The following is a 14,334-nucleotide window of genomic DNA, read 5'->3' as shown; positions in this document are numbered from 1 at the left end:
TGCACAACCATGAAGTGTAACGGGGGCAGAACCAGGGAGCAGCCCAGCCCTGAACCGCGGGTGAGGCCCTGCTTGGGGAGCCCGCTGCTCCGGCACCCCGCCATTAGCCACACATGAGGTGCTGATGGGTGACTCGGGAGCCAGCGCTGCCCTCCTAGGGAGGTCTGGGTGGAAATGTCCCACATGGTCCCCGCAGAAAAGGGCTTCTCTCCCTTGCTCCCTTCCAGCCCCAGCGCTCCGGTTACATCGCCACAGTCCCATGCTACTACAACTCCCGTCGGCCCCCTCTCCCTCGGCGGTGCATGCGCCGGCCGGCTCCCGGCGTGCCTCCTGCCCCAAGGCCTTCTGGGCTTTGTAGTCCTGATCGGCTGCACGGGCCCTGGCCGGTGCCTCTGTCGGGGACTCCATTTCCCGTGGGCTTGCGGGCGGCGCATGCGCCATGCAGGCAGCGGCCCGAGGTGGAAGGGGGGACGCGGGGCAGCGCAGGTTCCTGTCTGCGCTGGCTGCGGCCTGCCACTGAGAGGAGGGGCGGCCCCGGCGTAGGACTATGGACCCGGCCGAGGCCGTGCTGCAGGAGAAAGCCCTCAAGTTCATGGTGAGGGCCTGCGGCGGTTGATGGCGGTTGGCACCTGTGTGTGTGGGGGGAGGGGCGAGAGATGTGGGGAGAGGTAGAGGGGGGCTATGGGGACGGGTCCCCTGGGGGAGACCGGGCCTGTGAGGTGCGCTGGGCCGGGGGAGGGTGGGGAGCGTGGCCCGAGAGGTGCAGTGGGGTGCGGGGAGGAGGCTGAGTGCCGGCAGCGGGGCCCCAAATCTGTAGCAAAGTATTGTTGTGGTGCAGGGGGGGTCGGGGCTGCGGGTGGCACCTGGGAGCTGGAGAAGTTAAACTGGAGAGAGGCAGGAGCTGGCAGAGGGGCCCGCAGGCTCCGGGAGGGGTCACGCATGTAATTGTTGGGGTTTTATCTTTATAAATGCACCTTAGACTATCCTTTTGTACTACACACCATTACTCTGCGATTTTATGTTGTTTTTCCTTCCATTTTGCCATGAAAGCTGTAAATACTGATGCTTAAATCCTTCACCTGCTGGTGCAGCAGCATATCATTGATAGTGAATGTGAAGAGCACTTACATTCTTTAGGTCTGTGAGTTGGCCTTTGCCATGGAAAACAGCCTTGGGGGTACTTGCATCCAAAGATGCTCTTAAGTGTGACTGCTTTGAGGCACGATGCACTTAAGCCATAGTTTCATCCTCTCTTCATTTGTTGATATTTCTAAGTGTTTTGGCTAGAAATATAATATTTAGAAATGAAAACAGTTGCCAGCTGAATTCAATATAAATTTTGGGTGCCCAGAACTTTTCCTAAGGATATAATTTAGATGACTGGCAACACTTCCTATAAGTTTGGTTTAGGGTTAGTGCTTCCAGTGGTACAGAATTAAATCAAAGCTCATCAAGAAGAAACAATTCTATTAAGCCTTCAGAACAGGTGCCCAGAATGAAACTGAGGAAACAGTAGTTACGATCTGTAATTTTTAATTGAGCTTCAAAACACTCGTTTGGCTTCTGGTTTTTAATCTTGTAGAACTTGTTTCTCTTGAGACTTTTTGACCCTTTTCCTGGTAGTCGCCAAGTTTGTCAGATTTATAGAGCCTCAGCTCAGTGAAGTGGGAAAATGGTATGGATACCTAAATGGGCAAGGTAGCAATTAGGAATAATAAACTACCCTCTTTGGGGTGTGATTGGCCAAAGGAGTGTCCTAGATCTTGTTGCACTTGTGTTTGGCCAAGCTTGGTAATTACAACCTGCCTCTAGATAGTGAGTTTCATATCCTGAAAAGTTTCTGCTGAGATGTTTTTCTTTCCTGACAAACACCATTGTGAGCATTGCTGCGTTGATTTCTCATATGCTGCTTTTTTCATCACCTGTGATAAGATTCCCATTCAAGTGTTTAACCCGGGCCTTTTCGCTCTTCTGTGAGATTGGGCCCAGGACCTGAGGGAATCCCTGTCCATCTTACAGCTGGCTGGGTTCCACTCCAACAATAAAGCTTTCTGACATTAGGGAGAGACATGAGAGTGACTTGCTCTTACAGGAGATGCATCTGTTAAGAGTACCAGATAAAGGGATGAATTATCAAGATCAGGCTGTGCTAAGAACTAAAAGCTAAGCCAAGTCCCTCAATGTTCTGTTAAAATGCCTCTTGTATGCAAAACTTTTGTAAAAAGCTAAATGAAAGATGTGGCTTTCCTCTGTCCGCTCTGGATATTTTTGGGGTATTTTTTGCTGACAGGTTGAGGAGAGAGTGAGAAACATGTCTCAAGCTTTTTCTTTAGCGCATGCCTGTGTAGAACATGACTCTTGCTTTAGTTATGCTGATAAGGTGTTTGTCAGACTTGGTGGGGTCTTCTGGTGTCCTTGGAGGTGTGGCACAGGCACACCTGATACGTGAAGTATTAGTTGAAAGTGTTAGCTTGGCCCTCCTAGAAGCACCTTGTTGTTTCTGCCTATAAGAAAATGCTTGGTTACTGCAGTAGTGCCATTGGTGCAATTATCTACATAGAGGTAGTGGATCAGCTTGTACATCCTCTCAACTAATGCTGAATCATTCACAGTGTATTATCTTGTTCAGGCAAGTGTGTGATATGCTTCATGTAAATCTTCCTTATCAGGTGGCTCACATATGATTGAAGTGGGCTTTGCTATTAATTACTGATTTTTCCCTGAGATTTTCCCAAGTGCCATCGGAGGTAAATATACAGATAACACTTGGAGGTGTGAGCCCGGTCATGTGTCCAGCTTTTGATAGTTTTCTTTTTGATATGGATTAGTGGTAGTATTCCTGTACATCTTTAGAATATAATACTTTTGTTCCCTTAAAAAAATGTCAGTATCTGATTTTTGGACTTGGCTTTGAGCACTGACTTGTGACTCTCTTGAGTCACGAGGTATTGGGCAAGACAGACCTGCTGGTTTGACTTTTATTTTGATGTCTAACTCTAATAGAAAAATGTCATGTGTAGACTTCACCGAATACTAATATTATGAATTAAGTTATCTTGCTTTAAAGTATCTGTACTTGATGCTTTGAAGGACTATTTTGTTTTGCTGTTCTTTCCGTGTGCTCATGTCTATGCCACTTCTTGATAGCAGTAAAAGAAGGCCACCTTCTTACTGGCTGGCATTGACTTGATTACTCATCAGTGAAACAGTATTACGTTTAGCTAATACCTGCTACCAGTTTCCTAGTTATCTGTGGTCAGCTACAATATGTATAATCTAATACGGTCATGTTTAAGTAATTCATTTAACTTCATTTGCCTACTCAATTTACTTCTGCGTTTTAAGATTTAGATTTATTTCTGATATGAAGTTGCTGTGTATTAGCATTATGCAATGCTAAGCAACTGCTCACCAGGGAAAGCTGTTTTTGCTGGTGAATGAGTGTTTTCTGTCGTGTATGATACATTTAATCTCTCAAAGTTTTGTTGTGGTGGGGTTTTTTTTTGTTTGTTTTGGTTTTGTTTTTTTTTAATGAAAGACAGTTCATAAATCTAAAATATGAACTTGTACCTTACATAGTCCTGCAGCTACCAGTACACCAAGGATTTTACCAGAGTGAATCCTGTCTCAGTTCACCTCAGCCCCTTTTCATATTTCCACACTACAGATTTAAAACTACAGTCTTCATAAAGTACAGTGTTTAAGAGACTGATGCACAAACTAAAAGGGGAAGTGAATGTGCCCATTAGCTTAAAAAAACCCACCACAGATCCCCTTCCCAAACCCCTTTGGCTTACAGAGCTCCGGTTTTATGCGTTGAAGAATATGGGATTTCTGCTGTCATAACCATTTACAAAACTACCAGGAATGAGGTGCTCAATAAGTAACTTTCATATTTGAATAAAGTGTTTGTGAAACTGTAGGTATAATGTTTAAAGTATGAGTACAATAGGCTCAACTGAGACTTTGATTAAATATCATATAAAGTAAACTACATATGCCTGCATAGAATAGTAGATATTTTTTCAAACTAGCTTCAAATGGTTCTGTTAAGTATACGAATGTTCTGATGATTATCTTTTTAATTAAAATGAGAAATCTTTGTTTAAAGTGGCATTCTTTTTTACGGCCTGTTACAGTCTCTGTAACAATCATTTCTTAAGTCTGAACGTTTTTAATTCCAGGAATCCATTTATATAAAACTATGTTTAGACTTAATTAAGGAACGATTCTTACAAAGCTTGTAAATAGCCAGGAAAAAAGGGACAGAAAATAAAACTGACATTCACACTTAACAGAATGATTGTTACAAGGTATGTAATATGCTATAAAAATACAATAAAGCCCTTTTATAAGAGTTCATATTTTTTGTTCCTCATTTTGAAAGGTATTTAAGAAAAATATCAAAACTCTATGAAGCAACATCTGTTTTCCTGAATGGACTAGTGACAACTTCCGTTCTGGTTAATTAGCAGTGCTTGGAGCTGTACCTGACCTGTTTGGGATCCCATCTAAGATGGTTTGGGATGCAATAGCGTGATATTTAATGAAGTTTCACTTTCTCTTTTTTTCTGAATGAATCAAGTTGCAGAACTTCATTTAATTTCCTGGCTTGTGAACAGGAAGATGCTGGCACTAATGCTTTTCATGAGTATCTTTATTCCATTTCGTCCCCAAATTGCTGTTTTCCCTTTTTTTTTTTCATTTTTTTTCTGGGTGACATGATTCTAGGAGGTCCCGATGGCCTTCCAGTTTCACAGGAGAACCAAAACCTTTTGGTTGTCTTTTAAAGTGTACCTGTGGGTGTGTTTTTTGTTTTGGTGATGGTTTTTGTTTTTCTTCCTAATGAAACAACCCCCTGAAGCTCCTTAATTTTTATATTCTCCTTTCCCTAGGAGCTTCCACATAACTGACAAGTAATCTGTTAAGGAATAGTCAGCATAATTGGAGGCTGAAGGGTGACAGACTTGGGATCTCTTTTTTTCCCCTTCTCTCTTATGTGTGTATATGGAACAGATGGACAAAGGTTTATACATTAAAAGTGGTTCTGTTTCCACTGAACCTGTATGTAGGACTCATATTTTAAGACCTAGGACTTGTTAGGTGTTGTTTTTAAAGTCTGCTTCGGGAACCTGGTAGTCTTCCTAATAACATATTGGTGGTGTGGTCATTGTGGCAGATAAACCTGGATATCCAAACTAAGGGTGGCATGAAAGCAATGAAAATAATTCTGTAAATCAGTTGAATAGGAGAGAGTTGCCTCTTAAATGGAGGGTTGAAAATCCTGCTTGAATATTAAATGCATGCTTAATAATTTTTTTCCAATAGAACTGAAATGACATCTTCTTAGCTTGAGGATTTGTTGGCACTAGTACATTGTAAAGGAAATGTGTTATTTTCTTCTGCCCCAAACTTTATGCTGTAGATTTTTCTGCTCTTGGTGCAGGCCTCTGGTACTTCAGTAACTTCACCTTCACTTCTTTGGTAATGTTTCATTTCAGCCACTTTGCTCCATTAAATATATGCAATTAGAAAAGCAAATGGCAAATTTGCTGTCGCATCATTGAAGTATTTAGTTTCATAGACTTAAAAAGCAGAATTTGTTGCTCTGTGCTCTCTGCACTGCAATATATACTATAAACATCAGAGAGAATAGGCTGACCTTAATATTTGCTTCCCAGACTAAATCACCACCTTGCAGCAGTTATTTCCCACTGAATAAAAAGTTTAATTTCACGCCCTGATTAGTGCTGGTATGTGCAGGTGGATATTTATTTTATGCAGCTAAACTAATCTGCCTTGGCAAATTATTTGCTAGTCAGCAGAGCTATAATTCCTCATGAGTATTTGGTACTAAATTATCATTCTCATTAGTAAAGATAAAGCAGGCTGTTCTAACCACAAAATTTGGTTAGGCAAAGGGTTTCCTCAATAATCATAGAATAGTTAGGGTTGGAAAGGACCTTAAGATCATCAAGTTCCAACCCCCCTGATATGGGCAGGGACACGTCACACTAAACCATGGCTCTGTCCAACCTGGCCTTGAGCACCGCCAGGGATGGAGCATTCACAACCTCCCTGGGCAACCTATTCCAGTGCCTCGCCACCCTCACAGTAAAGAACTTCTTCCTTGTATCCAATCTAAACTTCCCCTGTTTAAGTTTTAACCAATTACCGCTTGTCCTATCACAACAGTCCCTAATGAAGAATGCCTCTGCAGCATCCTTATAGGCCCCTTTCAGATACTGGAAGGCTGCTCTGAGGTCTCCCTGCAGCCTTCTCTTCTCCAGGCTGAACAGCCCTGACTTTCTCATCCGATCTTCATATGGGAGGTGCTCCATTCCCCTGATCATCCTTGTGGCCCTCCTCTGGACTTGTTCCAATACATCCATGTCCTTTTTATGTTGAGGACACCAGAACTGCACACAGTACTCCAAGTGAGGTCTCACGAGAGCAAAGGGGCAGGATCACCTCCTTTGACCTGCTGGTCATGCTTCTTTTGATGCAGCCCAGGATATGGTTGGCTTTCTGGGCTGCAAGCGCACATTGCCGGCTCATTTTCATTTTCTCATCGACCAACACCCCCAAGTCCTTCTCTGCGGGGCTGCTCTGAATCTCTTCTCTGCTCAGCCTGTAACTGTGCCTGGGATTTCTCCAACCCAGGTGTAGGACCTTGCACTTGTCATGGTTAAACTTCATGAGGTTGGCATCAGCCCACCTCACAAGTGTGTCAAGGCCCCTCTGGATGGCATTCCTTCCCTCCAGCGTATCAACCGAACCACACAGCTTGGTGTCATCGGCAAACTTGCTGAGGGCACACTCAATCCCACTGTCCATGTCAGCGACAAAGATGTTAAACAAGACCGGTCCCAACACCGATCCCTGAGGGACACCACTCATCACTGGCTCCAGCTGGACATGGAGCCATTGACTACAGCTCTTTGCATGAGGCCATCCAGCCAGTTCTTTATCTGCTGAGTGGTCCATTCATCAAATTGATGTCTCTCCAATTTAGAGACAAGGATGTTGTGTGGGACAGTGTTGAACGCTTTGCACAAGTCCAGGTAGATGATATCAGCTGCTCTACCCCTGTCCATCAGTTCTATAGCCCCATCATAGAAGGCCACGAGATTGGTCAGGCAGGGTTTCCCCTTAGTGAAGCCATGCTGGCTGTCACCAAGAACCTTGTTGTTTTTCATGTGCCTTAGCATGCCTTCCAGGAGAATCTGCTCGAAGATTTTGCCAGGCACAGAGGTGAGACTGACTGGTCTGTAATTCCCTGGGTCATCCATTTTCCCCTTCTTGAAAACGGGGGTTGTATTTCCCCTTTTCCAGTCATCAGGAACTTCACCTGACTGCCATGGTTTTTCAAATACGATGGACAAATCCTTGAAGATACAAGATATACACAGTAGCCACGATGTTCGCAGCATCCTACAGAGGTGTGTAATGTGGAAAGAGGTAATGAAGACTTCAGAGGAGGAAAGTAAGGTTACTCTGTGGCTATATATTATCTCCAGAGGTAAGATAGGAATATGCAGTGTTTGGAGATCACCTCTCTAAGAGGTGCTTAATGAAGGAAAAATGAAATGGTGAGTACTCTGCAGTATTTCAGTAGCCAACCAGGCTCTGATCTCTGGGCCATAAATTAGATGAAAATATGAAGTTACATTCTTTTCTTGTTTATTTTCAATGTTAGCAGCTACTGAGGTGGGAGAAATAATGACTTGAGTCTAGGAGTTAGGTGGCAGAGGCAACTTCATGCTCTAGTTTCATTTAAAATTCACTTCACACTCTGAAAACATTTAAAATGGGGATCAGAAAGTATTTCCTGACATACAAGCGTTGACTGGTTATGCTTGTCAGATGACTGGTGCTCATCCACTGTTTTGTTTTCTTTGGGTTTTACTGTGCTGGTAGTTTATATCCTAAAACTTGCTAATGAAAAGTACTTATTTTCTAGTACAAGGGGAGCTATACCTGGGAGTTACATATTTTCGTTGAAAATTGAGTGAAAGGATTCCACTGACACTCTTTCTCTGTATAGATGCATTTCTTGTCACATTGATTTTCTCAATGGTTGCTGCAGTACTTAGGGTGTAAGTGATCAATCACGTGTAAGACCAGCATAACCAGCAAATTTGATTTTGTTGTATGAAAATTTTCATGCTAAATTCAACAATGCAGATGGAATGAGTTGTTTTCTCACCTCCTTGTCTGCTTACATTATCTCATCTCTAGCCTCCATGTGTGCTGCTGAGATCTGGATAATATTTAAGCATTCTCAGTAGCAAACTTAACTAGTGTTTCTAAGAGTCAGTATTTTCTTCGATCTTCCTCATTTTCCCCATTCTACAATTCAGGAGATGCCCAACAAGGCGTATTATTTATATATTTGAAGTGATTTTGCACAGAAGGGTCGAATGCAGTGTGTGTTTAGCTGTGGAAACTGAAAATGAGTTGTAGCATTGCAGAGTCCAGTGGCTGCAGCTAAGTAGTAAGTGCTTAAAATACAATTAATAAGCAATCAAACATGAAGTTGTTTTCTTGACAGGATGCTGAGTAGTGCTGAGAAAAACTTCATGATCCCCCGGAAACTGTGGAAAATAAACATCCTGGGAGTTGCATTAAATATGTCCTGCTGATTAAACAGCAGTGCTTTCTGATGGCTCTTGATCTGTAGTCTTGAGGAGCTCTGGTGTTGGACAAATACTACCCTTGCTTTGCAGAAAGAGAAGGCTGAAGCTCAGAAATTTGACTGGGGTCATGGACTGGAGGAATTTGTGTAGGGTCATATGTTACACTGATGATAAAAGGCAGAATGAAAAGAAATCAGTTCTAATAGCTAGCCTTGTGCCTCTGACCATGTTTTGGTTAATTTTACAATTGGCTAGCCACCTGTTAAGATAACACATTTTATCATTAAACAAAATTAATTTTAAAAATGGCTTGAAACTGTCTGATTTTAATGGGATCTGAATATTCTTAATCTGCCTCATGAGGCTTGTCTTTCTTCTGGGAAGTACATTGTTACATCATTAAAATATCATCCCCTACTGAGAGAGAAATCGGTCCCATTCACTAAATGGCAATGCTGAAACAATGACAAGTATTTCTAAAAACTGCATTAAAATTCATTTTTTTCCTTTCATCTGCAAGTTCTGTGGTTCCATTAACCAATGGGTGCTCAGCTTGCTTGCAGCTGCGTGTGCACAGCCAAATTTGTTAGCTGGGGTGGCAGAAGGTTTGAGAAGCAGCAGTGAAGGCTTTTAGTTTTAAATGATTTCACTTTTCCGCAGTGATTTTGTTTGGAAACAAACGATTGATCACAATTTTTCGCTCTCTGGCTGCTTCTAGTTCTCCTCTGTACTAAGAATTGAGAAACATCCAATTTAATTTTCCCTCCCCCCTACTGTTGAAACAGGGTCTGTGCATTCATCTCAATGAGAGCAGCAGGATGGAGAGAATGAGGAAGAATAGGAAAGCTCAGCAAGGGGTCTTTCCCGTTGTCTTGAGGGAAGGACAGAAGTGTTTACAGACTGTGAGCAGGAGCCATGCAACCTCTTGGCAAAATCCACTGGAGTAACCAGTTTGGACTAACAGAAGCAAAAAGCCTTAGTGCTGGTTTAATTTCCCTCATCCCATGGTAAAGAAGGGAAATGTTGCGGGGATATGCTGTGAAGGAATGAAGAACTTAAGTGCGGTTGTATATTAGCAAGACAGTAATGAGTGTACTTCTAACTGTAGTTTAGATGCCCCATCTTTTTCAGAACCACCTTTTTCAGGAGCAAAAGATATTCGAAGAAGATTGTAGAAAGGGACTTTGGGTAATAGCAGCCAGTGCAGAGCTCTGGTGTGTTTTTTCCATCAGCTGGCTTTGTATCTGCATGTGGATTCTTTTGGTTTGTTCACAGGAGTCTTCTCTCTTGGATGTTTCCAGCTAAGGACATAGTTATTCTTGAGGTTTTTTCCAGATATAGGAGGATGGATTAAATACTTGAGAGGAAGGTGGTGGCTGCCTTTGCTTAAATACAAAGCAGGGCTAGACTGTATTCTGACTAGAAAAGAAAACGTTTCCAGGCTTGCCCATACAGCAACCAAAAGAGTCTTTAACTGTTTCAAAGAAAAATGGTCTACCATGGAAGTCTGTCATACACTATAGGCACTGTACCTGGCTACACGCATCATTTGTAATTTATTGTGAGACCAATGCAGAATGGAGCAGTGTTTATATTGGAGTTGCTTTTAGTTTATGGATAGTTGGCCTTGAATTCTGTCTATTAGGAAGATGCTGGCGATTCTCCAGAGGGGTTGTTCATTGGGTCTACTTAGTGCCCTTCCTTCCTCATGTGCCAAAACTCTCAGCGGGATTGGGAAATGCAGCCAGCTATCATTCATCTCCTGCAAATTGGAACAATGAGAAGTGGGTGTAGTTTCAAGAAACTATGGATCAATCTTGTTTTAGAAGATGGGTCTTGGAAGCATCTCAGCAGTTTTCTGAAGAAATCCAAACAACATTAACACTCTTCTCAAATATGACAGGTGTTTTCAGTTGCTGAAAGGTTCCAAAGAACAAAAATGTATATTCCTTGTTAATTTTCTTTATGTAACTTTTTCCTTTGTTTTGTTCTTTTGACTGGGATGACTGCAGTGAAGTGTGTAGCTCTTGTACTTAGTCAGAACTATTGTTTATTAACAAGCGCAAGTGTCCTGTGAGTTTTTTTCTGACAGGAAGATATTACTATATATCCTATCTCACTGACCTTGAAATAAGACCGTATGCAGAGGCATAAACCAGTACAGAGCCTGTCAGTGAGAGGAAATGTCTCTGCATGCATTTGGAGCATGGGTTCAAGTCTGATGTTGGCAGACAGTGTTCTCTCTAGTCCCTTTTGCAAGCTACTCAAAGGGGTTCTTGAGTGGAATTTTATTTGCTGCGCCATTGTAGAGCTATTCCAAATTTGCTTTGAAAGCTAGGATCCTCATTCTTGTTTCCCAGTTTAACTGCATTCATGGCTAATTCATTCTCATTTGTTCTTGTGCCAATGTGGTCCTTGAGCTTAAACAGCTTTCCCCTGTGTTCATCTGCATGTATTTGTGGAGAGCAGTTCTATTCTCCTCTGAGCTGGATCTGGTCAGGCTAAAGCAGCATTTTTTATTTTTATTTTCTTCCCATAATAAGACATCTCCTGTAACTTCTGATCCTCTTAGAGCTCTCTGAACAGCTGCAGAATTTGATTGGTCTCACAGAAGATTCTAGGAGAAGTTTTGTTGATTCCTTGTACAAAAGCAGAATCCCAATTTCTCTCTTCTGGGATTTTTTTCACTTTATACAGTATTTTATAGTAGTGTTTGCCGTCTTCATGGCTGCATCTTAGTAGCAACCCATCATTATCTAAAGAGTAACATATCCCAGGGTCTCTTCCTCCCAGTTACTGTGTTCCTAGTTTATGTTAGGTATAATGTTACTTTTTAATATATGTGTATCTTGTGTTGGTTCTGTTACCCACATGTTCAAGGGGCTGTGTCCTATGTATTTATGATGTCTCTGAACTTCAGCCAATTTCATTATCACATTGGTAATTCTTGTTAGGGATTTTTTGCTATTAGAGTATTTTAACATTAATTTCAAGATTAATAATAGATTTCAACAAAGAGCAATCTCTGTACATCTTGCTAGTTCCTTTTTTTACAGTGTCCTGTGATCCTTTACCCTTTTTAGTTTCTTATCCTTCTTACAACTCTGGTATTAATCCTAATCCTCTCAATTTTAACTAGTAACTTCCTACATGGCATCTATCAAATTGTAACTACTTCTAATTTGTCTGGACTTTGCTGATCTTCTTAAAGAAGAAGATGGGTTAGTCTAGCACTAATTCTGATTTGTTCTAAATTGGGAGTAGATTTATTTAAACATCCCATGGTGACTGCTTGATTTTGGCAATAGTTACCAGTACTTGGTCTCAGTAGGTTTCCTTTCTTGGGAGACAGGACATACTGTTTGTCTGTTTGTGTTACGGTTTTTGCCATATTTTTTTTATTTTCTAAGGATTGGGATGCCCAGTCATTTCCGCAACATTTTGCACTTTGGTTAGTCTCCTTACAGATACCTGTTGTGCATGGGGATGCTACTCGAGGCTGCCAGTTAAGTGTCTTCAGCTGCTTCTGTTGTCCCTCCTTCATTCTTAGGACAGCAGATTTCTTTGGTACTTCAGTTTTAAGGAGGGATTTCCCCTAGTTAAGCTAAGTAAGGGAATATTTGCATCTTGTACCAGTTGCACAGAGTTGAGAACTGTCATAGAGCTGAACTCAGTACAGTGCATTAGATCAGGAAGAGATTTACTATGTCTTGGTAAGTACTTGAGGCAGTTAGTTATGGAATCCAAATTACTTATGATGGGTGAATAGGTCCCACATTGTAATTGTAGCACAGTGCTTTTTGAGGGAAATGACTTAGGATAGAATGACCATTTCTGCAAAAAGGAAGTATTTTGGTTACTTTATTGAACAGAAAATGTTTGGCTTGAGTGCTGGAGTCAGCTCAGAAGATGAGAGCTCACTATCTGAGCAGAAAATGTTGAGATTGAATGAGGGAGTCTGCTCCTGAAAGCATTTCCGTTTCTTTAGGAAAAAATAAACCAGTGTTCCTCTTACAAATTTGTCTGCTTAATGTGTGAATTGCAGATTTCCTTCCAGGATGATTGGCACAGATTTGTAACCTGTCCCTTCTGTATGCTTTTTTGTCTGCTCCCTAAAACTCAGCAGGAGATAAGGAAGAGGAGTTAGTGCTGATGGTTCTTTTGCTGATTACAGAGATTGTAGTTTTCCAGACTTCTTAATTTTGTTCACCTTGGCTGAAATTTTTCTTTTCTCAAGTACATAATTCTCCATTCCTGATGCTCTGAATCTCAGTGAAAAATTAGAGTCCAGGTGAGCTTTCAGACTTTTCTGTGTACTTACAAAAAAAGAGACAAGATACTTAAAAGTCATTATCTTCATTTTACTGATCTCTAGACAAATTTCCAGCTTCTGTTGTATACGTAATGTTTGCACTATCAATGCCAGTGTCCTTGTTGGATACTTATCTGGCATAAGTTTAGACAGTAGCATGGGAAATGTAGCTTCTTTCTTCTTCACCACAGTTGTCTTCCTCTTCTTCTTCTTCACCAGTCTTGAAGAAGGCTGAATGTAGGACTTGAGTTTCAGACTTAAAATGTCAAGTGGTTGTGAAATCAAGTGTGTTTTTACTTATGGGCACAAAGAGGATCTCTTTACGCTGCTTACGGTAAGCATGTTTGCAGAGCTTGCCGTTACTTTGAAGATTAATGGAGTGTTGTTACAGATCTCCTTTTGGTTTTGAATACTGTATCTTAGTATTCTTGTGAGCCCTTAAGAAGGTATCCAGGTATTTCATATTATGAAAGTAGCTTTCCTGGTAACTGCTGCTCTTGGAGGATCTAAAAACTTGTGTCTTTTTATCTGTCAAGGTGTATAAATAGGCATTCTCCAGTGGGAGTTGGTTTTGAGCAGATCTCGGTCAACATACTCCAAACAGATTCACTAAAGAACTAGAGTAGCCACGTTCACTGCATGCAGTGATTCACTGTTTGCAGGCAGTCAGAGCATACTATTTGAGAGCACTGTGTCCTTCTGAAGAAGTTGGTGTCACACTGAGATCCAACAGTCAACAGGCTCAGTGTTTGTTCATTCCATCTACAAAATCTCACCAAGGGCACACTTAAAATATTGGCAGCTTAGGGCTTTAGAATTAGAGAGCTCGTGGGTTTTTCTCCTAATAATATGAGTTTGAAATCCTGTCTTTGGTTTTGTTGAATTATTAAGAGTCCACAGATCTAACTGAGACTTATTTTGAGTGTTGCTTTGGGCAGTGGAGTAAGGTATCTGTTTAGGCCATATATTCTATAGTAGGAATGCAATTTATTGCTGTAATGCATACAAACTCATTAACAAATTCTAGGCCACAGGGGATATTTTCCATTGCAGTGGAAGTCATCTCAACTGGACAATCTTCAGTGCAACTGGCCATGCCCTCCCATGTCAGTGACTGACAGATCTAATTCTGCCTTTGTAGCCGAGAGCCTGTTAATGGAGTCGTGAATATTGTTACTCAGAGGCAACCTTCAGAGTATTAAAAGGCATTATTCCTGTTCTTCACTTGATATTTATCAAACAAGGTGTTATAGCTAATGAATGCAGTGTTATCGTCAAATAAATACTGTGTGTCGATCATAACTTAAAAGGGCTGAACATACAAGTAGCTTCATTATTGCTGTGCAGTGACAGAGAGATGGGTTTAGCTTGCCTGTTTAAATC

At 41.5% G+C, this 14,334-nt stretch overlaps 1 protein-coding gene across 10 annotated transcripts in view; it reads left to right on the top strand.

Annotated features, from left to right (window-relative positions):
* Window positions 1-419: 419 nt before the first annotated feature.
* The window catches only part of BTRC (beta-transducin repeat containing E3 ubiquitin protein ligase), a 116,920-nt gene continuing 103,005 nt past the window's right edge, over window positions 420-14,334 (top strand). For 3 of the 10 annotated variants that reach the window (XM_061372517.1, XM_061372515.1, XM_061372512.1), the window contains exon 1: window positions 421-595. In XM_061372517.1, the coding sequence (XP_061228501.1) occupies window positions 548-595 (48 nt within the window). In that variant the 5' untranslated portion in view covers window positions 421-547. Of the gene's footprint in view, window positions 622-14,334 lie in introns of all 10 variants that reach the window. The other 7 variants (XM_061372522.1, XM_061372518.1, XM_061372513.1 and 4 more) reach the window with 4 other exon arrangements.

Source organism: Neopsephotus bourkii, unplaced genomic scaffold (genome assembly GCF_033783945.1).
Source record: "Neopsephotus bourkii isolate Nb327-2 ecotype Australia unplaced genomic scaffold, CSIRO-AGI_Nbou_v1 NB_1615, whole genome shotgun sequence".
Taxonomy (NCBI): Eukaryota; Metazoa; Chordata; class Aves; order Psittaciformes; family Psittacidae; genus Neopsephotus; species Neopsephotus bourkii.
Note: the sequence above shows the minus strand (reverse complement) of the source record. Positions and strands in the feature narration are given on the sequence as shown.